The sequence below is a fragment of the Eptatretus burgeri genome, chromosome 3 (genome assembly GCF_056783735.1).
Source record: "Eptatretus burgeri isolate ZD-2024b chromosome 3, Ebu_testis_v1, whole genome shotgun sequence".
Lineage (NCBI taxonomy): Eukaryota > Metazoa > Chordata > Myxini > Myxiniformes > Myxinidae > Eptatretus > Eptatretus burgeri.
Window position 1 is genome coordinate 2,865,900 of NC_140963.1, and position 25,000 is coordinate 2,890,899.

The 25,000-nt window shown below is 43.5% G+C and overlaps 2 protein-coding genes across 8 annotated transcripts in view; both read right to left on the reverse strand.

Annotated features, from left to right (window-relative positions):
- LOC147029298 (disco-interacting protein 2 homolog C-like) overlaps nucleotides 1–25,000 on the reverse strand; it is a 332,275-nt gene that overhangs the window by 179,003 nt on the left and 128,272 nt on the right. For all 7 annotated transcript variants that reach the window (XM_085872251.1, XM_085872246.1, XM_085872247.1 and 4 more), the window contains 6 exons: nucleotides 24,344–24,453; nucleotides 16,828–16,930; nucleotides 14,044–14,108; nucleotides 13,708–13,801; nucleotides 10,722–10,841; nucleotides 4,494–4,608 (listed from right to left, as the gene is read on the reverse strand). In XM_085872251.1, the coding sequence (XP_085728377.1) occupies nucleotides 4,494–4,608; nucleotides 10,722–10,841; nucleotides 13,708–13,801; nucleotides 14,044–14,108; nucleotides 16,828–16,930; nucleotides 24,344–24,453 (607 nt within the window). The remainder of the gene's footprint in view (nucleotides 1–4,493; nucleotides 4,609–10,721; nucleotides 10,842–13,707; nucleotides 13,802–14,043; nucleotides 14,109–16,827; nucleotides 16,931–24,343; nucleotides 24,454–25,000) is intronic.
- Nucleotides 7,079–8,416, reverse strand: LOC147029299 (uncharacterized). The gene is given in 1 exon segment (XM_085872245.1): nucleotides 7,079–8,416. A coding segment is annotated over 1 exon segment (924 nt). The 5' UTR covers nucleotides 8,272–8,416; the 3' UTR covers nucleotides 7,079–7,347.

The following is a 25,000-nucleotide window of genomic DNA, read 5'->3' on the forward strand; positions in this document are numbered from 1 at the left end:
CTTGGGCTGAACTGTCAGCAAACAGAAGTTCTCCAACACATTCGACTCGCACTTCAGTGTTGGAAAGCAGTCTGGCTGGGTCGAATAGTTTTCCAGTATTTCTTTTACGGATATAAATTCCAGAGCGAAGGTTTTGTGACATGCTGGTAAGGACTCCAGTTAGGAACAATGTAAACAGAGTGGGAGCAAGCAAAAACAACCCTGTTTTACTCCGTGGCACATGTCAAATGAGTCAGTGACATTACCTGCCACGGAGACTCTGCCAATCATCCCAGCGTGGAACTCTTTGATGACCTTTATGAAATGATCTGGATAGCCATACATCTTAAGTATCTTCCAGAGGGTTTCCCTGTCCACAGTGTCGAATGCTTTTGAAAAGTCGACAAATACAACATAAAAGTCATGATGGTGTTCTGTCGCTTTTTCCTGTAGTTGTCGAAGAGTATACATCATATCATTTGTTGATCTTCCAAGCACATTGACTTTCAAGGATAACACTTTCTGAGATAACTTTCAATCTATTTCTGACTTTGGCTGGAATATTTCCTGAAATTGACAGTAAGGATATGCCACGATGGTTTTTGCAGTCCGTTCTACCCCCCCCTACATTTGTAGATCGTGATGATGAGTGCATCCTTGTCGTCCTGTGGGAGCTTTTGCTTGTCCCAGCATGCACTGTGAAATGTAAGGAGCTTCGATCTGAGCTCAGGGCCACCACGCTTAAACACTTCTGTTGGAATTGATAGCTTGGTCAAGATCATTTGCACTTATTGGCAAACTCATTTCTTCTTGCACGGGTAGCTGGTCGAGCTGGTCTCGAGCATGTGGACTGACCTTTCCATCTTGATTCAGCAGAGTGGAGAAATGCTCTTTCCAACGATCAATGACATCACGTTTATCTGTTCCAAGTTGTTTTCCATATAAACTCTTAAGGGGTAGAATTGCATTTGTTTTTGGCCCATCGACTTCCTTTAGGGCATTGTATAACCCTTGATAGTTGTGTCTTGAAGCTAAAGTTTCAATCTCTTTTGCCTTGTTTTCCCACCAGGTATCTTTCATGAGACTAATTTTATTTTGAAGCTTTGCTTTAGCTGCTTTAAACTTTTCTTTTGATTTGGGTGTTTTCTTTGAAAGATGGTCTTTGTCGAGTTTTTCCTTTTGCTCCAGTAATTTTTGTATGCTCACATTGTTATCATCAAACGAGTCGGCATTTTTGAGCTGATCCTATGTAGCAAATCTGGATGTAATCAGCCCAGAACTGTAGGAAGAGTAGCGTGACAAACAAACACACAAACATTCTTACTGCATCTTACAGTAAGGATTCTTACTGCGGAACAGAAGGCCCGTTGCCTGCGGCTCGCAACCAGGTTAATGTTGAGCGAGGTTTCTTTACCCCACCTATTCTCAGGGCTTCCATTGTGAGGACAGGCAGTGCTATCCATAAATAGGGCTGCCTGAACACCAAGACAGCCGCCACGTGCTGTAGTTGTCGCTCATTCAACAAGCACGTGACCATCACGTCTCAGCCGCCTATTGTGCAGAACTCCAGCTGGTAGCTTCCAGTTCCTCAAACCTGCTGCCATCACTTCACTCTGTCACCACAGAGATTTCCCAACACCTCCACGCCTTGCACAGTATTAAAGAACAGCTGCTGTCGTGCCACCAGCGGTTTGCTCTCTCTCTGGGCTCCTGTTATCCGGGTCCAATGGTGCACTAAAGTGTAACGACTGGGGAGTACAGGAGCTTCCTCGCAGTAACCACATTAATGCTCTAGTTGCTGCCACCCGTTGACCTCAATCAGTTCTTCCACATGTCAGCAAGTTTCTCTGCCACTGACTGAGAAGTTTATCTGCCAGAGTGAACATCCAAAGTCCTGCTGCCGACATCTTCACCGTAACACTGGCAAGGGAGGCATGCAAGTACTCGGCCTTGTCCAAGGGCCTCCTGTGAGCTAGCGGAGGAGAGAGGTGCTCTATTGTCCCATTCATTGACCTTCAGTCTGCGCCGCACGCCAACATTACTCACGCCACGGCAGTACGCCGTGTGCACGAGTGTTGCGATGATCCCATCTGTGTTTTTGTTTGTTGGTCGGCAGAATAAATGAACAAGGGCAGCTGGAATGACCAAATTTGGCAAAGAGCTTTATATTGTGAATTTATCAGAGGAGTTCAACTTTGACATGAAGAAAAATAGATATCATGAAAATAAGTGCATGACGATATTTACTCACACACCACAGGATAGGTTAGTGCTCTCTGGGGTAGTGTTTCACTTACAGAAAACAACGGTGTGAGACAGCACATCAAATTAATGCGTTCTAGTTATTTCTTGTGAAGAGGGGAATACATCGATCTGTTTGTATAATCAAGACTCATGTCTAAACCAACTCCCAACCTTGGCTGAAGAAAATGTTTGTGTTGACATTATACTGCCTAATATAGCTGCATGCTTCCTCACTGGCCATGCAAATGGTATGATGTCCCAGGTGATGACGAAGTCCTCCAGCTCAGACCCTCAGTCACCCACTTGCAGTCTCCCAACACTCGCCAATGTACTGACACTTTTAAAAGGGACATGCTATGAAACATGTAAAATTGGGATGAAACAGGAACAAAAGTGCAGGACAACTGGATATGAAAGAACAGGTCACGAGTGTAGAGAGCGCGTAACCGAGATGAAAACGGCCTCCGACTCAGACAAAGGGTTAACGCCCAAAACGTTGGCTTCTCCTCGCTTCCCACAGAGGTTAGCATAGATGTCGATTTCATCCATTGGTCTGCATGTCCGCTGACATACAGTGAAACTGTCCTTGAACACAAGACGAGTTATTTATTTTTCCATCAAAGCAATCTCAATCCAACCCATGCTACAGTTCTCAAAAAATCCCTCCAAAGAAAATTGACAAAAAAAAAACAAAAGCAACAAAAATTGGATATATCTCCTGATAAACAGAAATAAAATTTAAAAACCCTAAATACACAAACAAAAATCCTAACAGTGTGACAGGTTTCCTTGTGTAAGAGTCAAACATGAAGTTTGACAGATGGTTGGTTGTACAAGATTGTGTTAAGTTTGTGGGGCGGGGCGGGGCGGGGGGGTTAGATAGTGCCAGAAAACAGATAGGAATGTATCGTGTGGCATGGTCCATGTGCGAGTACATAGCCATCTTGATGTACAAGTAGGGAAACATCAGCTTAAGCATTGTCTTGTTTGCCTGGGCATCACACAGGGGATGGTGGTGGTAATAATTATTTAGGGATTATGGTGAAGGAAATTGTGTGTAAAACGCCGATGTAAACCTCTGCCGGGGGGCAGCAGGAGGCTTGGCACGAAAGAGGCGGGGGCGGTGCGGTGGATTGCCTCCCGTGGGCGGTGCGGTGGATTGCCTCCCGTGGGCGGTGCGGTGGATTGCCTTCCGTGGGCGGTGCGGTGGATTTCCTCCCGTGGGCGGTGCGGTGGATTGCCTCCCGTGGGCGGTGCAGTGGATTGCCTCCCGTGGGCGGTGCGGTGGATTGCCTTCCGTGGGCGGTGCGGTGGATTTCCTCCCGTGGGCGGTGCGGTGGATTGCCTCCCGTGGGCGGTGCGGTGGATTGCCTCCCGTGGGCGGTGCGGTGGATTGCCTTCCGTGGGCGGTGCGGTGGATTTCCTCCCGTGGGCGGTGTGGTGGATTGCCTCCCGTGGGCGGTGCGGTGGATCGCCTCCTGTGAGCAGAGTGACAGACGCCTCCCCCCCCCCAAAAGGGGTGGAATGTGGCAAAGAAAGGGAAGGGCCAAAATCGGGAGTTGGGGGTAGAGAGAATGTTCGAGGCAGTTGGAGAGACAGGACTCGAGAGGAGTTGAGAGCGCGAGCGTAGGAGACGGATGAGGAAAACGAGGTCTGGTCTGAGGATGATGGGGCAGTTGGTCGGAGGGAACAGAGAACTGAGAAGTTTGTGAGGAGAATCATCTCTGAGGAGAGGAGGTCATCCTGCCTGCCTGCCTCTGCTCCCTTCGTCGCCAGGGTCCTGTATGTGACCCTCCTGCCGATCTCATCGTCCTGCGATCATCTGGATGCCTCATCGTTTGCTCGCCTCCTCATCCTTTCTCAACACCTGCTTGCCCGGCTGCTCCAAAAAGCTGAGTCCCCCTGGTTTTTGTCCCCTCCCCTTCTGTGACTGGGTCCGGAGTGCGGCGCCTGGTTCTTTACATTTATTATACCCTTTTGTACATATTTATGCATTTATTATGGTGAAGATTCACTTTAAAAAATTCTTCCCGCCGGATCCAGATCCAAATTTTCACCAAAATCGAATCAGTTAGTCCTAGTCACGTACCCAACCTGTCCAAAAAATTTCATCCGAATCCATCCTCAACTTTTTGAGATATCCTGTACACAAACAAACGGACAAATAAACAAACAAACAAACAAACAAAAGAAAGGGGTGAAAACATAACCTCCTTCACCTTCGGTGGTGGAGGTAATAACTCAAAGTAGATAAAAAGAGTTGCACTTGCCTGCGTATGGCCACAGTGAGACCTTCAGGTGAGGTAGCACATGGACAAATTGCCTCAGGCTTTAATCCTCTCCCTTGAAAGGCATTGATAAACGCATCGCAGGAAGACACTGACCCTGAAAATGAACCAAATGCATCAAGTAAACATCCAGGTAACCACCAATATTCAAGTAAACATGCAGGTAACCACCAATATTCAAGTAAACATGCAGGTAACCACCAATATTCAAGTAAACATGCAGGTAACCACCAATATTCAAGTAAACATGCAGGTAACCACCAATATTTCAGTAAATGTGAAGCTAACCATCGATATTCAAGTAAATGTGCAGGTGACCGTTGATATTCAAGTAAACGTGCAGGTCACCATCAACATTCAAGTAAACGTGCAGGTAACCACTGATGTTCAGAAGACAATAAGGTCCTGCTCTGAGAAACTGTTTGCGGAAACTGAAGATACCATCCAGAATTGTCTTGTTTAAACGTGGGGGGTTTTTGTTCCTTGTTCATGTCAATTAAATTGTTGAGTGCATTGAAGTATCTCATCGAGGACTGCTCCTAAATGTGCACTTTTGTACTCAATTTGTGTCTGTGTACAGATAGTGGTCACATACAGGTAGTGGACAAAAAGCTAATGGAAATACAAATGTAAAGTCACTTATCAGGGTGTTGGGCCACCACATGCGGCCAGTATGGCTTGTATGTGCCATGGGATGGAGTCCACCAGCATCTGGAATTCTACAAGAAGGATGAGTAACCATTCTGACATGGAAAAAAAAAAATCTATCAACCCACACCTGTTTGATGGAGGTGGAAAACGCTGTCTCAGGCGGTGTTTCAGAATATCACACAAATGCTCAATTGGGTTCAGATCTCGGACGGAGAAGGCAATGACATATGGAAAACATCATTGTCATGCTCATCAAACAATTGGACGACCACACATGCTCTGTGGGTGGGGATATTGTCATCCGGGAAGGCACCCCTCCGGCAGGAAAGAAATGCTACAACACGGGATGAAGATGATGACTCGGTGCCATTAAAAGTAGTGACTGGCATTGACCTTTCCTTCTAAGGGAACGACTGCATCAAAACCATGCCAGGAAAATGGGTCCCACATTACAAAACCAACAGAACCCTTCACTGTTGGAACCAAGCATCCAGGGTTGTCGAGTTCCTCAGGTTGGCGTCACAAGTGCACTCGTCTGTTTGTCAAGAACATGGTGAAGGATGATTTATCTGACCATAATCTCATTTCTCCACTGCTCAGTGGTCCATTCCCTGTGCTCTTTACACTACTGGACTCGCAACTGTGCATTGCCAGGTGTGATGAGCAGTTTGTGCACTGCAACTTTATGGAGTTCTCGATGGACCGTTTTTGAATGAAACTGGCTGCTCGCGCCCCAGATCAATTGATCTGCAGTTGGTCGTCTGCTTTGCCTTGCACTTAAAATTAACGCACGGATATTATGATCCTGGAGTATGTGATTGCCCCCACTGTTGCCCTTTGCTGATGATGGCTTTTCTTTTGAGTTCCATGCCGACATCACCTTAGAGACTGTTGATTGTGAAACATGAACAAGTTGAGCTGTCTTTGTCACTGAAGTTCCTGCCAAACATGCCCCAACAATCACCCCTCTTTCAGTCACTGAGGTCTCCTCTTGCAGCCATGCTAACCAAAATTATAGGCAACCAGGCCTGTGCAGCATTTTTATATGTTGATGTCCCTCATTTACCCAGGTGTTTCCTTTTTTTTTTGGTCCATTACCTCTATATCCTTTGGGTCTTGTTCAGAAATATTTTCTGATATTTTGAGGCTTTGTCACTCTGTCTGTCTGTCTGTCTGCCTCTCCCCCCTCCAAGCTCTTTACTCTCTCTCTCTGATTGGATGACCTTCAAAAACCCAACCAAGGTTATGGACCTGCTTTTCTGGGAGATTCTGAGCTAAAAGGGTCAAAACCTTGATGATGATGATGATGATGATGATGATGATGATGATGATGATGATCACCTCGCTCCTTCATGAGCCTCAATCTTGGAAAGAAAGAAAACATCACAGTGACGAAAACAACATCTAATGCAGTTAATACAGTTGCTCAGACAGGACCTCCCTTATTTGTGGAAAATACGTTTTTATTCACAATTCGCCATTTGCTGCCGAATGCAGTTTACAATAACCAGATAATAATGGATATTATTAAGTTGCTTAGGCTCACGTAACGCTTGAAAGCACAAGACAAATACCTGACTGCAATAAAAACGACTATGATCGTGTGCAAAGACGACAGATAACTCCCATGAAAATGCTCAGATGTTAGATATCATGAAAAGACGCTGATATTTCGGTGAATGTTCTCATTTTGATTATGACCAACAGTTGGCCAGCCAACATGGAATATTACACTTTTTGGGGCATCGCGTGTTAATAGCAGGCATCCATGCCAGATCAATGAGTCATAGGATAAAGAAAAAGGTGTGGGTCGATGCCACCCTGGATTCTCAATTTTTAGGTCATTTTCAAGGTCATAAAGGTAAAAAAGGGGGAAAAAAATGACAAAATGATCATTTTCCTTTATTTTGGCAGAATTAAAACATTTTTGGTGCCAATATCTTTCTGCATTCTTCTGTTTCATGTTTTCATACACAGCCAACAAAAACATCATGTAAACTTTTGAATTTACATAACTGCACAACACAATGTAACGTAAAACTGCAGTTTCGAAATGCAGTAGTCCGAGTACCTATTATGGTAATCGAGTTTCTCACCGGCAGTGAACCAAGCTGAGAAATTGAAATGTTATGTCTTAGGTTACTGTAGATTAGTTCAACAACAATTTCAATGTGGCTAAAATGTACTATGTGCATGTTTTATAGAAAATCTCTTGCCCAGCTGGGTTACAACATTCTACCGCATCGCAGCCACATGCAGAAGTGCACTTCAGTTCGTTTTTAAAGCAAGTGCACCGAGCTGTTTGGCATTTGGATTTGCACCCACAGGTCATCAGCTGAAGGCAGGCATCTGGAATTGGGGGCAGTCTTGTTCAGATAGGTACCAGGCAAGTCTTCTCCTAAACCCAGGCAGCGGTGTCCACAGGGGATGGTATCCTGATGCATTCTCGATCTGCTTGCAACCAGATCTTTGCCTGGTAATTGGCACGTTTACTGTGCAGATCCAGGGAATCTCCGGTCGGAGGAAACAAATCAAGGCCCTTCTTGGCTTTACCAAACACATGGAATCTGGCTTGATCCACACTTGGCTGTGCAGGAACGCCATGCAGATGACATACAAACTGCTCAACTTGGGCGAGTTCTCCATCGCGACCAATTCCACTGACTAGGAGTGGCTGACTCTGGAAAGTTTTCCAGCACGTCTTCTTCCCATGGCCAGTGAAGGCTGAGGTTGTGTCACAACCTGTTAGTGCATGGAAACTCAGCAAGTTTTCCCTAACAGGTTGTGGCAGTTTGCCTGATACAGCATGTATTGGGTAGCACTTCCGCTTCTTTGATGTTCCAGAAACCATCCATACTTGAGCTGCTCTGGTTGGCATGAAGTGTCGGAGAAGCAGCAAAACATCTGTGTCACTGCACATGACCACCAACCTTTCGTATCCTTCACTGACTACCGCACATGAATGGAGTATCAGCCTTGTATCAGCCTCTTCGTGGTTGCCGTGAAGTCTGACTGTTTCCCTTCTTGTTGATCGGGCATCGGTAGCATTGGAGAATACACCTCTTGTTACCACTTCACATCTTTCGGGGAGATCTTCGCCCTTCTGCATGATTATCTCAGAAAGGAACCTTGCAAGATCTGCCTTGTTTGCATCTGAGGCTATGAAATTGCTGACAATCTTGAACTCATCACCGGGTGAAGTTTGGAACGCTCAATCAATTCTGCAGACTTCTCCAGAGTTTCCACCCTGTGAACTTTTCTTTTGCCCTCTTCTTGGCAAAACATGCATAGGGACCAATTCATTGCTCGTTGGGTGCTTCGTCGGGTGGGTACTGAAGTAGTGCTGGAGCATGGATCAAGACCATGATAGGATGCTAGCTGCGCTAGCAGGTTTTGTGCCACCTGTGTTCCATTGCATGGAATTCTTCCTCTGAAAGCACCTAAAGTCTCTCAAGGATGTCTACATTGGTGGTGTCACCCAGTTTTCGCTTCTGATCAGCGACTGTCCTTGTTCTGTTTTTTCCTTCTGTGGATGCTGTGCGGAGGTCACCTGAACTGCTCTGACAAAAAAAAGCATGAGAGCTTGTCTGTCTTTGCTCTCTCTTTTACGCTTGACAATTGATACAGGGTCAATGGCTGGCTATACTACTATACTACTGCTTTCAAACTGTGGAGGTTTCTAACGATCTGAAAATACGGTGTACACAGTGGTTATAACCATGGAACAACGATCAACAAGAACACCTCGCACACTGCTATATACACTACATCTGGTACATATTTGGCAGGAAGCCTGCCTATCTCCAACTGGAAAGAAAATAACATGTTAATGTTGTGCAAGTTCTGGTAGAACTGAGAACAAAGCGACATTGGACATGGTGAAATACCCATAAAAATATAACAGAAAAATGTCAATGTTTGCCTTTCATTCTCTTAAAACTCTATAAATTAAGGTATATTTTCAGTTTAACCATTCACAATGCAAAAATACACTTGCTACAATATACAAGCTTTGGTTTTATTGATATGTTTAATAAAATAGGCACCGGTTTCATCAAAATAGGCAAAACCCCAAAATCGACCGGCAATGACCTTGGTGACCTTAAAAATGACCTTGAAATTGAAATTTGGCGATGGCATCCACTCACATTCTTTTTACCTTGCCACAGTGGAATGAACCAACATGGATGCCTGCTATTAACAAGCGATGCCGCAAAAAAAAAAAAATTCTAGGGGACTTTTCCATTTTTGGCTGGTCTACGGCAACAAGTACCCCCCATCCTCCATGCACACATCACAAGTGTGTCTCAAAATTCCTTTGAATATCAATGGAGAGAAAATGTAGTCGGGTAAATTTCAACGATTATGAATGCGTGCAGATCCTCAGATCCAAAATACAGGACACACATTTTGTATCAAATTACGGGGTTGGATTGGGGGGAGATTCAAATAAAAAAATAGTACCTGGGCCTTCAGCTTATCTGGACCCAGCCTAATGCTGTAACCCAAATTTGCTAGCATTCCGACTGGTGGGTTTGGAGAAGATTTTTGAAGGAATTGACCAAGTCCGCCATTTTGACATACCGAAAGTCACATGATCGGAATGAGCTTTGCAATTCCGGTTAACAGTCAGGAACGGAACGGTGCTGCCAAATTTCAGCCACATCAACCCAGCGGTTTGGCCGGAGAAGTCGAAATGGGAGATGGACGGATGGACGGACGGACGGTGCACAATGACAATACCTGATCTGGAATTCCAATTCCAGATAAGCTAAAAAGATCTTTACCTTTGGCTAAAGATGAGCGTGTTATGGCATATAACATCAGAAGGAAAACTCACCGAAGCAGGGAAAGGACGATGGTGAACATGATCAGTGGGAGTGATGAACGTTCACTTGATTTTGAGTACAATTTGAACAGTTTTGGAAAACTTCAGTATATTTGTCGTGAATTTACAATGAAGAGGGAAGCAAAACTAAAGATCAGGTCATGGGAAAAATATTGAATCAGGGTGTTCAGGCAAGAGGCTTGGACAATATAACTCGATGATCATACAAGTAATGAGTGATGTTGCGATGCTAATGCATAGCATTATATACCAGCTGTTGCCTCCTGGCACCCCCATTTGCCTTCCTTTCTGTTTGTTTAGTTTATATTTTATTATCCACATTCTAGGTATCTATTTCATAATACAATATTTAATTATTTTTGTCTCTTCATATTTTTCATCACAATCTCTTGTCAAAAGGGACCTGAAATTTCACAAGCCATGTTTATATTCAGGTTCCTCCACCGTTTTCACAATATCATGTGTTTCTTGTATTTTGTGTTTGAGTGATTCAAGAGTGGAAATTAAAAAAAAACGAAACTGAAAGAAAAACCCACATCAGTACCCCATTTACACGAGTTTACACCATTTTACAATACAATAAGAAAAAAAAAAAAAAACTTACAACATGCAAAATTATAAAACCAAAAAAATATTGCAAATGACGTGGCCGTCCCCTACTTTGACCAACTTTGTAAAAGTGAGAGTCATGTTGAGTGGCGAATACCCACAAGGGTTTGCTCCATCAGACACGAGAAGCATCCTGAGAGAACTCAAGCTGATATCTCGCTGCTCACGATGAGACATCATAGCCCAGTGCATGTCACGTGACTTGACACATGCCACGGCAGCTGGAGGGCACAACAGCATACGTGGATCAGTCTATGCACCTACGAAAGACCACCCGGTATTGTTCCGTGACATCATCAGAAATAAGGATCAATTGAATACAACTTCTTTAAACAAGGAGAAAAAGACATAAAATCGTCGGCACCCTCGTGGTTTCGGTCATTTTGCTGGATATTTTAATTTGGGGTTAAAGGGCTCACCCATATTTACAAGATTTATGTGCAGGAGCAACTGACTTGAGTGGTCATGTGACATGGAAGATTGCGTACGATTGGGTTATTCGGTCATGAATATTCATGATGTGGGCCATGTCGTTGTCTTGTGCAAGATAGTTGGTCACGTGACACGTATGATGTTTTTGATTGGGAATGCAAATTTCGCACAGAAGGGATTCGATGTTCATATATTTTGGGGGAGACGGACTGAATTGCACAAACAGTAAAACATTTAATAATATTTATTTATGGATAAAATAAATTATATAACTTGAGATAATATAAAATTATCATGAGGTCGAAAATGCTGTGTGATCAGTTTTTGGATGCATTTCTCAGAAATGGTAGAGATGTTCAATACGGGTTTTTTTTTAATTTTTTTACAACCGAAATGGCCGCCAGTCTACCAGTCGGCCATCTTTGATCAAATCTCAAAACAAAATGACGTGAATATGTTTTCCATCGTGTATTGTCTTTCTCCCAAGTTTTAATAAAATCGGTCCATACATGCCTGAGATATGGCTGCGGACGGACGGACAGACACACTGACCGACTGGACCCAATCCACAAGCCTCCGTTTCGGACCAAGTTCAACGGGGGATAATTACAAAGGAACACATGAGAAACATTTGAGGACTATAAATATGAGGAATGTGACAAATGGTAATTTCACCCAACGGGAAGTCTGGATCTTTCGATTTTCATTCAATGGGGGTGTTCGAACCAGATTGATCAACATCCCGTTCCTTGCAATGGGTCTTATTTTCATGACAATAATGCTGTGATTATATATATATATATATATATACGAGCAAATACCACCAGTCGCTTGTATTTACAAAGGCAAAGTCAAAATATTTATTTTTTGATATGCAGAGTGAAGGCTCGAAGAAGAGCGAGAACATAGAACGGATCAGGACGCAACATAACAAAAGGAACAGGAGAAAGAGACAACACGGGGTGTGAGGGGTTGAGGGGCAGGGGAGAATGCAGAGGGTGGACACGATGGATACAGAAGCAAAATTCACAGGGCGGGGGTGGTTTAACGGACGTAGAAAATATAATGGTTTTGGATGGGGGATGATCCGAGATGGCGGTCAACAGCCGTCTTGGAGACCTGGTGGGAGGAATACGATTGAAGAGAACGTGGAAGTTGATTCCACAGGCGGGGAAAAAGAGTAGCAAATGAGTGGAGGTGAACAGTGATTCGGGAATCGGGATTTCGGTAATTTCACCATTAGGGGGTTGGTGGTAGATTGCTTGCAACCTGCAGAAACCTGGGGGGAGGGGGTGGGAAAGGGAAAGGGGAGGGGACAAAGCACAGACAGGGAAAAGGGTCCAAAACCAGAAAGGAGGTGGAATAATACAGAGACCACTGACCTGTGGATTAGTCTCCAAAGCCACATTGACAAAGCAAAATGATAGGCCCATTGACTCAGCTTCATCGTGGGACATTCCGATAATCTTAAAGGACTTGGTTTTCACGGCGTTAAGTTGAGCAACGTATGAGGCAGGGGAGCCAGCTCAGAGGGGAGAGCAGTACTCCATTAAACTGTGGATGAAAGCCTTGCAGGTGGTTAGGAGCTCAGGTGTGCCAAGGAAGGACTTTGCACGATGGAGGATGGCTTTGGAAGCCAACTATTAAATGTAGTATTCCCGAGAAAGATCAGGGCTGAGAGTGAGACCCAAGAGAATGAATGACTGGACTTCTTCGAGAGGGTTGCTAAGAAAATCGAAGTAACTCTAACCTCAGGAGAAGTCGATGGAACGCCAGCGCAAATGTCCACGCTTCCCACCGAAAGCAAAGTTAAAAGAAAATGTTCCACCAGGAATGACCCAATATCAAATTTTGAGTCAAAAAAAATATATATATCTTTTGTTTTGACCCTGTGAGCGTAAGTCCCCATCCCCAGGGGCATGAACCATGGGTCAATTTTTTTTTTTTTAATAATAATCATTAAACATTTCATGCGTCCGCTGATGTTGACTGCAGTTTACAGTTTCATTAAAAAAAATGTTAGAAAATGTGCCCGTCATTGCATTTCTTGGTATTGAAACTTTTGACCCCGCTCCAGGGCATCAGGTGCGGGGCCAAAATTATACTGGCTCTCGGGGGCAGAGGCAATGCGTCCTGTAGGTTCGAGCAAGAATTTGTTCAGGGTGCCGGTAATCGAACGCCGACTCGTCAAAAAAGACACCGTGGGATCATGAAAGTCCACCAACTAATGCCGGCAGATGGAGCACAGTTTAACGTCCACCGAGGGACAGCACAACCATTGATGTCTCGTCGTGCCTGCAAAACACAAAGATGACAGTTTATAGCTGGATCTGGATTAAAACCCAGGCCAGTCGGCTCAAAGGAGAGTAGGTATATCTGGAGGCCAGCTGCCAGCGCACAGAATTAGTCATTCTCCCATAAATTGGCGTTCAATACGATGTGCAGAATCTATTAACCTTTCATTGGTTTAAGCGGTAGTGTAATCCTTTTGCTGACAAGGAAGTACATCGTGCCAAGTGCAACCATTATTTCCTATGGATATTACAAGAAGAAGGGCTCGGCACATTGTACACGTTTTTTTGCAATGACAGGTTTTATGCACAGTCGAATGACTCGGCATGGAGTCGTATCATAAGGCTCCCACCAAAAACACACCTTTATGCAGAGACACCTTCTGAACCCACGACAATGGATTGGTCTTCATGAGTGCATATGGCACGCAGATCACGTGCAACAGGTTCATTACGCTCTATGATGGAAAGACGGAGACAACAGCGAGTTCACGTCGGCAACACGAGTACTCAGCTAAGTTTTGTTACGCACACCAGGAGGAACAAAAAAACGTCATTGTATAAAATAAAATAATAAATACCAAACATGGAAACAAATAAATATTCAACAATCCCTGATTGAAATATTACATGAAACAAATAAGTCGATTCCAACATCTATTTCAATAGAACATTCAATCTGAAGATGTTGTCACAATACCGTGAGGATTGCATGCCAGAGTCCAACATCTCTCTTGAAGTCCAAAACATTAATGAGAATGTCTCCTGCACAGAAATTGTCACAGATCAATCATAAGAGGTATTCGATAGATCAATAAGCACATTACTCGACACAGAATAGATAACTCCTCACAAACGTATCACAACCAAAATTTATCAAATATAGAAAGTGATTCAGACGTTCAGAAAATGCAGAAAATTGAGGAGATACAGCCATTTATCATTCCCAATTGTATTGTTGTGTTGTTTTTAGGAAGACCTCCAAAATCTGGAGTGTTGCACTGCGCCGCGGGCAAGGACTACGGTATCCCACATCAAGGTGAACCTGTGAATAATTCAGCACAAGGATTTGAAGACGCGGCGCCACTTTTTATTAACTGTGCGGAACTGTATCGGCTGTGCCCGAAATAATTTAAAGGATTGCAATGAAAAAAAAAAGAGAGATTCAATTAAAAAGAGACCGGGTCTCGTTTTTTTTTTAAGAAAGAACAGATATTTCTGTAAAATGTAATGTATTTTATGAATGCGTAAATTTACAACATTTTAAGCAAACATAAAAAGGTACACAGTCAAAATTTACGAAAGATAAATAAAAACAAGGACAGTGGAATCGAAAATGATATTAAAAAAAAACAAAATAACTAATACGACTTGAGTTCAGTTTTCTTAATGATGAGATGTGGAATCATCTTCCACCCAACAGAGGCAGCTCAACTCCAAGGGGGATCCACCTCTTCGCTTCAAGTTCCTTCTTCGTATCTGCATATAGCATGCCTGGTTTATTGTGACGTTGGCAGAGGTTGAAATGTTCAATATCAAGTTCTTCCTCCTCTTCTAAATCATCGACTTGATTGTTGTGGAGGATATCAGCAGCAATGTCATCCTCCGTTAAATGGGGAGCAATAGGTACATTTGCATTGATCTGTATTCACTCATATTGCAAGTAAGACAGTACCATGTTCCTTCTGCTTCTTTCTTACCAAGCTGGAGGTGTTCTGGAAAATCAAAGTAGAGTCAGAAGGTGTTCTGCAATGGAGACTTGTATCATCTGGATTATAAAGGTCTTCTCCAAAATCCTTCAGGAGGCCAGAAAGCACTGTTTTGATCCAATTGTCCGCTGTGGGCATGTCCGCATCCTGCTTTCTCCATGGATCTTCTTAGCGACCATGTTACCATCCATTGGTCGGTTTGAAATCTTGGTGTCTAAAGTGTTTTGCAAATCCTGCTCCTTTTTCCGGAATGATTCCACCGCTGATTGGAACATTTAGCAGTCTTCGCCTGCAAAAGAAGAAAAAAAAAAGATCTCGGGGAGCTTCTTCCGCATCACAATCATTGTCGTCCCGTTTCGTCGTCCGATTCAAATTTCCATTGTGAACTTCACAACTCCATGGAGTCGCTTCGTATTATCTCGATCTCGCAAGAGCTGAGACAAGCTTGTCTGTGAAATCATTAATTTTGCAGAGGCTTCACATTGGCTGCATGACGGCACACCGTCATGGTGCTTCAAAAGTTCACATTTTCCGGCTGCGCTCAATTCCTTGTTGAGGGATTTTGGCAATACGGTGACGAGTGACAAACAAACAAAAAAATGAATAGCTTGGTGGGAGAGTTGCACCACATGAGGGCATTCACCAATCATAACCAATCATAACCAATTTTAGCGTTCAATGCCGGCCTCTGAATGGCGCGTCTGATTTAATTGGTCAATGCTCGAGAGCCTCTGAACAAGGTTTTCCTGGACCTATCACTTTGTTCTGCAAATATGGTTTTGAAGACCAATCCACAGGTCAGTGGTCTCTGTATTATTCCACTTCCTTTATGGTTTTGCACCCTTTTTCACCAAGTATGTTGGTCTGCAGCGTTTGTCTGCGTTGTTGTTGTTTTTTTGGGCACAGTTTTCGAGCAATCGTTCTGAAATTGTTTGTGTATGTAGGTGACAGACAGACCAAGGACAGCAACGCTTAATTTTGGTGAAGATCCGAATCCAGATCCGGATACAAGAATTTTTTCAGTGATTCTTCACCATTGAGAGATGGGGCCAAAAACGATACAGTACTGTACAGCGTGATATTTCAAAAATGTATTTGGCCCGATATGTTCTTATGGATCAGGCGTTACGTGGCGGAGGTATGCGATCCACCGAGTGTCCTTCTCGTTCATTATGCATTGGGACCGAGCAGGAACCAGTACAACAAACTTTACATGGCCTTGTCTTTCATCCAGAGGAAGGTCGTAGGCTATGTTTGGATAAAAAAAAAAATCAAAAATTACAAATAAAATGTTTTGTGAAGATCGTATGTTGAGGTTGTATATCGTGATTTGTTGTCAACAATACGAATTTAATTCTTATAATGTTGACACGTGCACCTGTTATTTACAAAGACTGCTTTCCACAGGTTTATTATAACGCTTCCGTGTTCAGACCTCGAGTCAATATTGTTCTTATACACTGCCTGGGATTTTCCCAACGAACAATTGAGCAATATGTTTTGTGAAAATTGTTTGTTGAGGTTGTGGTGATTTGTTGCATTTAAAAATTAACTTAACAAAAACAAGCCAAAAGAAGGGAAAGCGGTCCAGACGCATTTTGCAAAGCACAAGATTGGTAATTCATATGAAACCATGAAGCCAACATTCCCCAATTTGTCATCCGGGAAATGTTTAAAGACGTATTTCAATGAATTTCCCCGGGCAACACTGGGTACTTCATCTCGGAGATATACTGCACCCCATATAAATATGGAAGCAATGATGAGCAGTTTACCTTGGGTGTATTGGCAGGCCTGGATAAGTGCTTGGCAGTGTGTGAGCATGGCGGTATGGGAAACTGCCACCCCCATCATGCAACCTTCCTTACTTGATTTGTACTGAACACAAACGAAAAACACAAAGGATAGAAAGTGCAGGCATGTCATTCGGTGCATAACTCGGCCAACCTGAGAATAACAATACAACATGAGAATAAAAAGCTGCATTTTTTTTTTTGTCATGCAAAAACATTTGATCACTCGTAACTTTCTTGTATCTTGGAGGCTCCAGGAGCTGGCTGAAAGTGAGATACACAAGCAGATAAACACCCCCTTTTGAATTATAGCTTGCCATTTGATGCAACGCCTTGCTGTTTGAAGGAACAATATCATAATTTGCAGAAAGTAGTTATACTAAGCTGTTTTTTTTGTCTGGTATGTGTGTGTGTACTGGTGTGTTATGTAATGAATAATAAACATAACTGGAACTGCCACTTTATAACTGCTGGCAGTGATGACCGGGTACCAAGATGTCCCGCTTTGATCAGACACCTGACCTTGACCCATGACGTTTATTATTATTTTTATTATTATTATTATTATTATTCAATTGGATTTAGAAAGGGATTAAAATAAATTCAATTGAAATCAAATGGAAGACCAAATAGGTACAAGTCCTGCATTGGAGTAATCAGAAGGAACCCGAACAAGCAACAAGCAAAGGTGAAGTCATCAGGATAGTCCGGGAGCCAACCTGTGTACGAGGCTGTTTTAGGGTTGGACCTTACAGCCTCTGCTATAAAATTTTACACCCCCAGGATGTTTAGATATATGTTTGCAGTTCATGAAAACCAATGTTGGCAATTCATAAGCTCTTGCGAAAAATTTTGGCGGCCGTTTTTGTTTGAGGAAGATTTGAAAAATTTGATAAAACAGCAATTGTCAATAAAATTTCTAAAAAAATTAAAAAATCACATTCATGAAAAATAAATGTGAACTAAATGTAAGAATTCAATCAGTGCATTGTAAAATGACAAAAAAAAATTGCCTTTGTGGAAGTAAACCTCGTAAAAGTACATAATTTTGTGAAAAATGCCTTAAAAATAACGTTTTTTGAAGATGGCCTTTAGAACTTTTCTTATCATAGGCAGATGCTGCATTAGAATACTAATTTCTCTTAATGTGATATGAACATGGTATCCATGGCTAATTAAAACAGCAAATTTGATTGAGTTCTATCAATTTTTAAAGAGAAAATTAACATTTTTGTCAACCAAAGTTACCCCTACCCCCAAAATCCTCTTACTCTATTGAACACAGTTCGGTTAAGGTTTGCTGGATCCAGGTTGGGTACTTCACAGTTCACTCTTCCAAAGGAAAATTCAATGGTGTTTGGAGTGACATGGCCCTGGAGCAGACATACAACAATGAAGGGAAGACATCTCTGTTCAAAGGCATATCTCAGGCACCAGCTGCTCGAGATAAATATGTGAAGACAGCACCATTTCTCACAGCTGTATCAGAGAACATAAAGTCTATGGCTAATCTAGGCCAACAGGAATCTACTCATCATGGAGAAACACATAAGCAGGCAACAGAAGAACATATGCATGTTGAGGAGATCAAGAAAGTGATATGCCAGCAGATGATAAACCCATTCCAGTGTAACAACCAAGTGGATCTGCTCAATAGAGCAACTGGTGAGAAGGATGCTTCAAAAGACTTGGTCCATGCTCAAGCTAAGGGCATGGAAGCCATTATGAAAGCAGAAGAGGTGGTCTCTATTAAGATTGAACCACTGAAGCTGGTAACTTTCTCCTCACAGAAGAAATCAAACCCATCAAGGAAACAGAGTTTAATCAGGATCTATCAAGATGAGACTGCAGCTACACGTGTGCTGTGTTTCTATCGAGATGCCGACCCAGTCACAAGACTGATTGCATTTTCCCATGAGTGGACAGACTACCCATCATCCCTGTTTGAGGTTGATCCACGCTTAGCACAGGGGGTTGTAATGCGCAAAGGCAACGAGTCTGATTTCGTGGCAGTGCTAATTGCTGAAGCTGAGCAGGATGTTGTTTTACAGCTGCCATCATTACCACAGAGTGACCTATACACAGTTTATCTGGTAGACACAATGGCATTTGTAAATAAATACCAAAAAATGGGTGCAAAAACATTTGGTGAACTTCCCCAGCTGTATCTTCGCAAGCTCCTGCAGTTGAAACCTGAAATGTGCAACTGTGTCAACATCATTGGTGATCAGTATGATTTTGATGATAGCCATACTTTGAAGGGTGATGAGCAGCAGAGGAGAAACCAGACAGACCAGGCAAGACAATTCTCACCATCCAAGAGTCTAGAAATTCCGGACTGGAATTTATTCATGAAAGAATCCAAGAAATAAAGGAAATCTTCAGAACTTCATTGGCACTTCCCTTTGTGAGAGTCCTGAAGCTATTCCGGATGGAGTGACCATCATTCTTGGTAGTATGATGGAAAACAAAGGTCACACTCTTTCCATCACATCAGCATCAAGTTCAGTTCTGGACTTACCTTGTGAAGAACATGAAGAGGCAGACACAAGGATTATTGCTCATCTTGCGTATTGTGTGGAATATCTTGATCACCATTGAGCTGTTGTGCATGCAACAGATACAGACATAATTATGCTGTGTATATATCACTTCTGCTGCTTGAACACATTGCAAGAACTCTGGATACAACGGCAGAATCAATACCTACCTATTCATGAGCTGGTAGAAGTGTTGAGCAAGAAGTACCAGAAAATCCTCTTGATGTCGCAGCTACACTTCTGTGCACATATGTGTTGTGTGGATGTGACACAGTGAGCTACCCATTCAGAAGGGGAAAAGAAGAGGTCAGGTCAGGTATGGGAGCATGTGCCAGAACAGCGCGTCGCTGCGTCCACTTTCCGCCGGTACTCCAGGGGCCTCCGTCTGGCCATCCCCCAGGCAGATGCCAGGCCCATCCCCATCTCCTTGAGATGATGGTCAACCTGCTGCAACCATGAGGCACGTGGTCGGCCCACTGGCCTCCCACTCATGAGACTCCCTCGCTGAGAGAATCTGGTGAGCAGGATCAGCGTCAGGAAAACGAGCCAGATGTCCATACAGCCGCAGCTGACGCTCACGGACTATGCAGGTAACAAATCTCATCCGAGTCTCTCTCAGCAACCGCTCGTTGGACACAAAATCCGACCAGCGATAGCCAAGGATTCTCCGAAGAGACCTGGTACCAAAGGAATTAAGTCTCCGTCTCAGATCCTTGGTCAAAGTCCAAGTCTCGCACCCATAGAGCAAGACTGGAAGTACCAAGGACCTGAAGACCAGAACTTTCGTCCTCCCGCACAGGTACCGGCAGCGCCACACCCCATGATCCAGTGAATCCATGACTCCCCAGGCCCGACCCAGACGTCTATTGACCTCCGGCTCACAACCTGCGGAGACATGAATATCACTGCCAAGGTAAGTGAATCTCTCCACGACCTCAACATCCTCACCACAAACAGACACAGACAGGACAGCAGCATCCAAGATGTCACCGAAAGCCTGGATCTTAGTTTTGACCCAAGAAATCCGTAATCCCAACGGCTCCGACTCCTCATTCAGCACCTCGAGGGCCCCCAAGAGGATGTCTAAAGTCTCCGCAAAGATGACTGCATCATCTGCAAAATCAAGGTCTGAGATCTTGACATTGCCAAACGATGCACCGCAACTTGATCTCTCCGACATCCTCCCTAGAATCCAGTCCATACAAGTGCTGAAAAGTGTGGGGGCAAGTACACATCCCTGACGAACTCCAGTAACAACTGGAAATAAGTCAGAGATGGTACCACCACACTTCACAGCACTCTCAGTACCAGAGTAGAGTTCAGACATCAGATCGATCAGTTTCGGTGGCACCCCACGAAGACCAAGAATCCTCCAGAGGACATCCCGATTCACTGAATCGAACGCTTTACAGAGATCAACATAGGCTGCAAGCAGCCCCTGCCGAAACTCTCGTCTGTGTTCGGTGAGGACACGAAGTGCAAGGATACGGTCAATCGTTGACCTCTTTGGTGTAAAGCCTGACTGCTCTGGACGCTGGTGCTCAAGCAGATGGTGGCAAACCCTATCAAGAATTATCCGAGCAAAGACCTTGCCCGGCACTGAGAGCAGCGTCACCCCTCGGTAGTTTTTGCAGTCTTGGCGATCACCCTTCCCTTTCCAGAGAGGGACAACAAGGCCCCCTCTTCCAGTCAGTTGGGATGATGCCTGTGTTCCTGTGAAAAGAAGAGCGGCACAGGTTTCTCTGGGACTGATAGGAAACCTTCCCCACCTTGTTGATTTTGGAAGAGATAGTGAAATGGCAGCAACAGAATGTGTCATTGATGAGGCCAGAGTATACTGGACTGCTCTGCATGGCCAAAAAGGGTTCAGCTGTTTGGATACCCTCAGGCAGCATATGTTTGTCTCTTCAAAATTAGACCTTAGGTCACTGCCAGCAACAGAAGATGCGTTTTACTTCCTTGTTTTAAGAGCATTGTATCAATTGCTTCTGTATAGACGTGCACATCTCAGTGACCGAGCACTTCCCCCAGCCACAACATTTGGCAGAACCCTTATCAATGGAAAACTGGTCCCAATTCTCATGTCTAAGCCAGCCAAGCCAAACATAGACAAAACGGTGTCTTGCATGTGCAAATTATCCAAATGTCTGAAACGATGTTCATGCAAAAAGGCTGCTGTGCCTTGCTGAGTGACATGCATATGCCTTGGTCAGAGAGGTTCATGTGATGGAGTTGTTTCAGAGAGTGACTCTTCCTCTGAAGAGGATGTTTCATGTCACAATATTGTGTTAATCCATTTCTAATTTTATCTTCCTTAAAACCATGGCATGTAAAAGTATGTTCTTGTTCCTGACCCCATTGATAGTCAAGCATTTCTGAGTTACATAAATCTTTTGTTGTTTGACATATAACCTTGTCAATTGAAGGTAGGTTAAATCTACACCAATTGTGATATAGGAAATGAACTCCTCTTTAATATGAGGGGTCATTTGTGTATATAGGTTTAGTGGTTATGATTTTAGGACACTATGAATTACCCCTACCCCCATCCTACATCTTCGCTTTTGCCAACATTTTGTTATCAGAGGGGGCTCGCAAAAGTGTTGACTGTGTTGTTGCGCAAGAGTTTCACCATTGCCAACATTGGTTTTCATATACTCAAAGGGTGTCTCTTTATGAAAATCAACACAAAAATTTTATAGCAGACCGGGCAATTTTTTTTTAATTTTGATCGGTTGGCTCCCGGACTAGGAGGAACCTGGACAGAATTCACATTTCAGCTGCTACTCCTCGACCCTCAAACCCATCCAGGTACAGCCAAGTGAGTCTTATTTCAAATAAATAAAAAATATATATTTTAAAAACCCAGATTAAAAAAAAACTTTAATAATTCTGGCTATCAGACCATGTGGCCGATCAGGTTGATATTTAAAACATACAGTATATTCCCCATCATCACCACTCGATCATAATTGTGAAGTTTCATAAGACGAGAACAAGCCGATTAAGTTCAGGTCCGAATCCAGATCCAGCCTATAGGTGGGATACAAAATGTAAACGAATGAGCCTGGTGGAGGTATGCACTCTACCGAGTGCCCTTCTCGTTGTTCTTGTGTTTTTGAAATTTACATGACGTCATCAATCACCAAGTACAGACAAGTCTCAATTTGCTTCTAGACGTCCTATTCCAACTAGAACGGGCACTCATAGAGCGCATACCTTCGCCGCCACTACTTTTTTTGTTCTTGGTATGAGTGTGGGGAACTGGTTTCATATGAATGGTCTTATGACACAAACCACATATCTATAATGTCATGACCCCCCCCGACTTTCGGGGGCTACGGACTAAACAACAATCAACTCGCGTCGTTTTGGCGAGTCTTCACTCGCAAACTCGGTGAATACAACGTTTCAACAAGAGAAGGTAATCTCGTTTGATGCTGGTTTCATACAAATCGAATAAGAATTGACTGATATGAGTTATGCCGAAAACCGCATATTTTTCAAGGGCGTGACCCCCCCCCCACGACATTTTACCCCAACCGGTGACATGTGTTATGACGTCATTGTGTCACAAGATTGGGCATTAAATTCTGAACATTTTGGTGCTGGGTTCATGTAAAGCGGACAAGAATTGACCGCGTTATGACAAAAACCGCATATTTTTCAAGGTCGTGACCCCCCTGACCTTTGACCCCTAACCGGTAACAAGAGTATGGGCGTCATTGTGTCATATTGCATATCACAAGATGAGGCGTTGAATTCTGAACATTTTGGCGTTAGTTGCATGCAAATTGAATAAAAATTGACCGTGTTATAGAAAAAGACGATTTTGACCTTTTCGTGACCTTGACCTTGACCTTTGACCCGAACGATCCCAAAATCTAATCGAATGCTTCCTGGCTAATAACCAAACATCCCACCAAATTTCATGCAATTCGGTTTAATACTTTTTGAGTTATACGAATCACAAGATTACAAATAAATAAATAAATAAATAAAAAAAAATACACGCCGACCAAAACATAACCTTTCGCAGAATGCGAAGGTAACAAGAAGGGCACTCGGTGGAGCGCATACCTCCGCCACGTCATGCCTGATCCACAAGAACGTCTCGGGCCCATTACATGTTTGAAATATCATGCGATGCAGCACTATATCGTTTTTGGCCCTATCTCTCAATGGTGAAGAATCACTTCAAAAATTCTCATATCCGGATCCGGATTCAGATGGTCACCAAAAATAAGCCACGTGGTGATCATAACTACCACGATTGGTGAATTTCTGTACAACGGTTTAGGAGGAGCTAGCGTGATGGACGGATGGACAGAGACAGTCATATACAGACAGACGAAGCCGATTAAAATATCTTTGGGTGTGTGTGTGTGTGTGTGTGTGTGTGTGCGTGTGTGTGTGTGTGTGTGTGTGTGTGTGTGTGTGTGTGTGTGTGTGTGTGTGTGTGTGTGCGTGTGTGTGTGTGTTGCACTGTGGACCACCAGATTTTTATGAGTCGTTGGAAATTGGAAGAGTAGGGTTTCATTCATTTTATTAGTAGCCTGAGCCTTTTCGACTAATCTGAGCCTAATAATCTGTGTGCACACACACACACACACAATCACACACACACACACAATCACACACACACACACGCACACACACACACACCAAAGGGTGCCAGCAATGGGATATAACAGTGTTCAAGTCACATCGACATATGTATATATTGTCAGCGTTGAAGTGAATGCAATCAGGAAGACGATGTGCATTTCGTCGACACGCATCTCATTCGTTCTTTTGGCACGTCTTGGATTTTTGTGAGTTCCTCGTTTGTGGAACACTTTGACCCACACCAGAAATCGACAAAATGAACCTTAGTGGTGATTTACTCGCTTCTTGAAAAAAAAAAAAAACATTCAGTGTTTGATTTCCTTTCTGCTCTCCCTTGTCCTTTTGCCAACCTCAATGTATGCAGGCTCTCCGTTACTCTCACGAGGAATGCTCGTCCAGTCTTTGGGTGGCTTAGAGAGGTGCTTGGAGTTCGTAACAAACCAGGTTACGGGTGGCCAACCTGCGGCACAGGACAGCGGCATGAACATTGCATTTATCACCGTTCAAAATCATAACAAGCTGTGTTTAGCACAAAATAAAACAAATAAAACGTACATTACACAGCAGAGTACACAGTATGTAATCAATGCCTCACATTCATTAAAGAATTAACAATCCTTGAAAAGTGTACATGTTTGTATTTGCCGTTATTTCCCGACCCAGCTCCCAGCATATTTTTTGACCACAACATAAAAGGAACAATTGGAACTTTTTTCAAATGTTTGTTTAAAAAATAAAAATACATCAATTTAGACATACATAATGTATGTGGGACACATTACATAATGTATGTGGGACACATTACATGGCCCAGGGCACGGATCAAACTCAGGTCCTCTGGAAAACCACACCAGTGCTCTGCCATCTGAGCTATCTGGGCGACCCATGGGTCAGACACGCAATTCTCCCGCATATAGATGCCACTCTCTTCCCCCGCTGCTTCCGGTGCACTCACTGCCAACCATTGGAGCAGCGAAGGCCTGTCCACGAGAGGGTCTTCCCTCCAT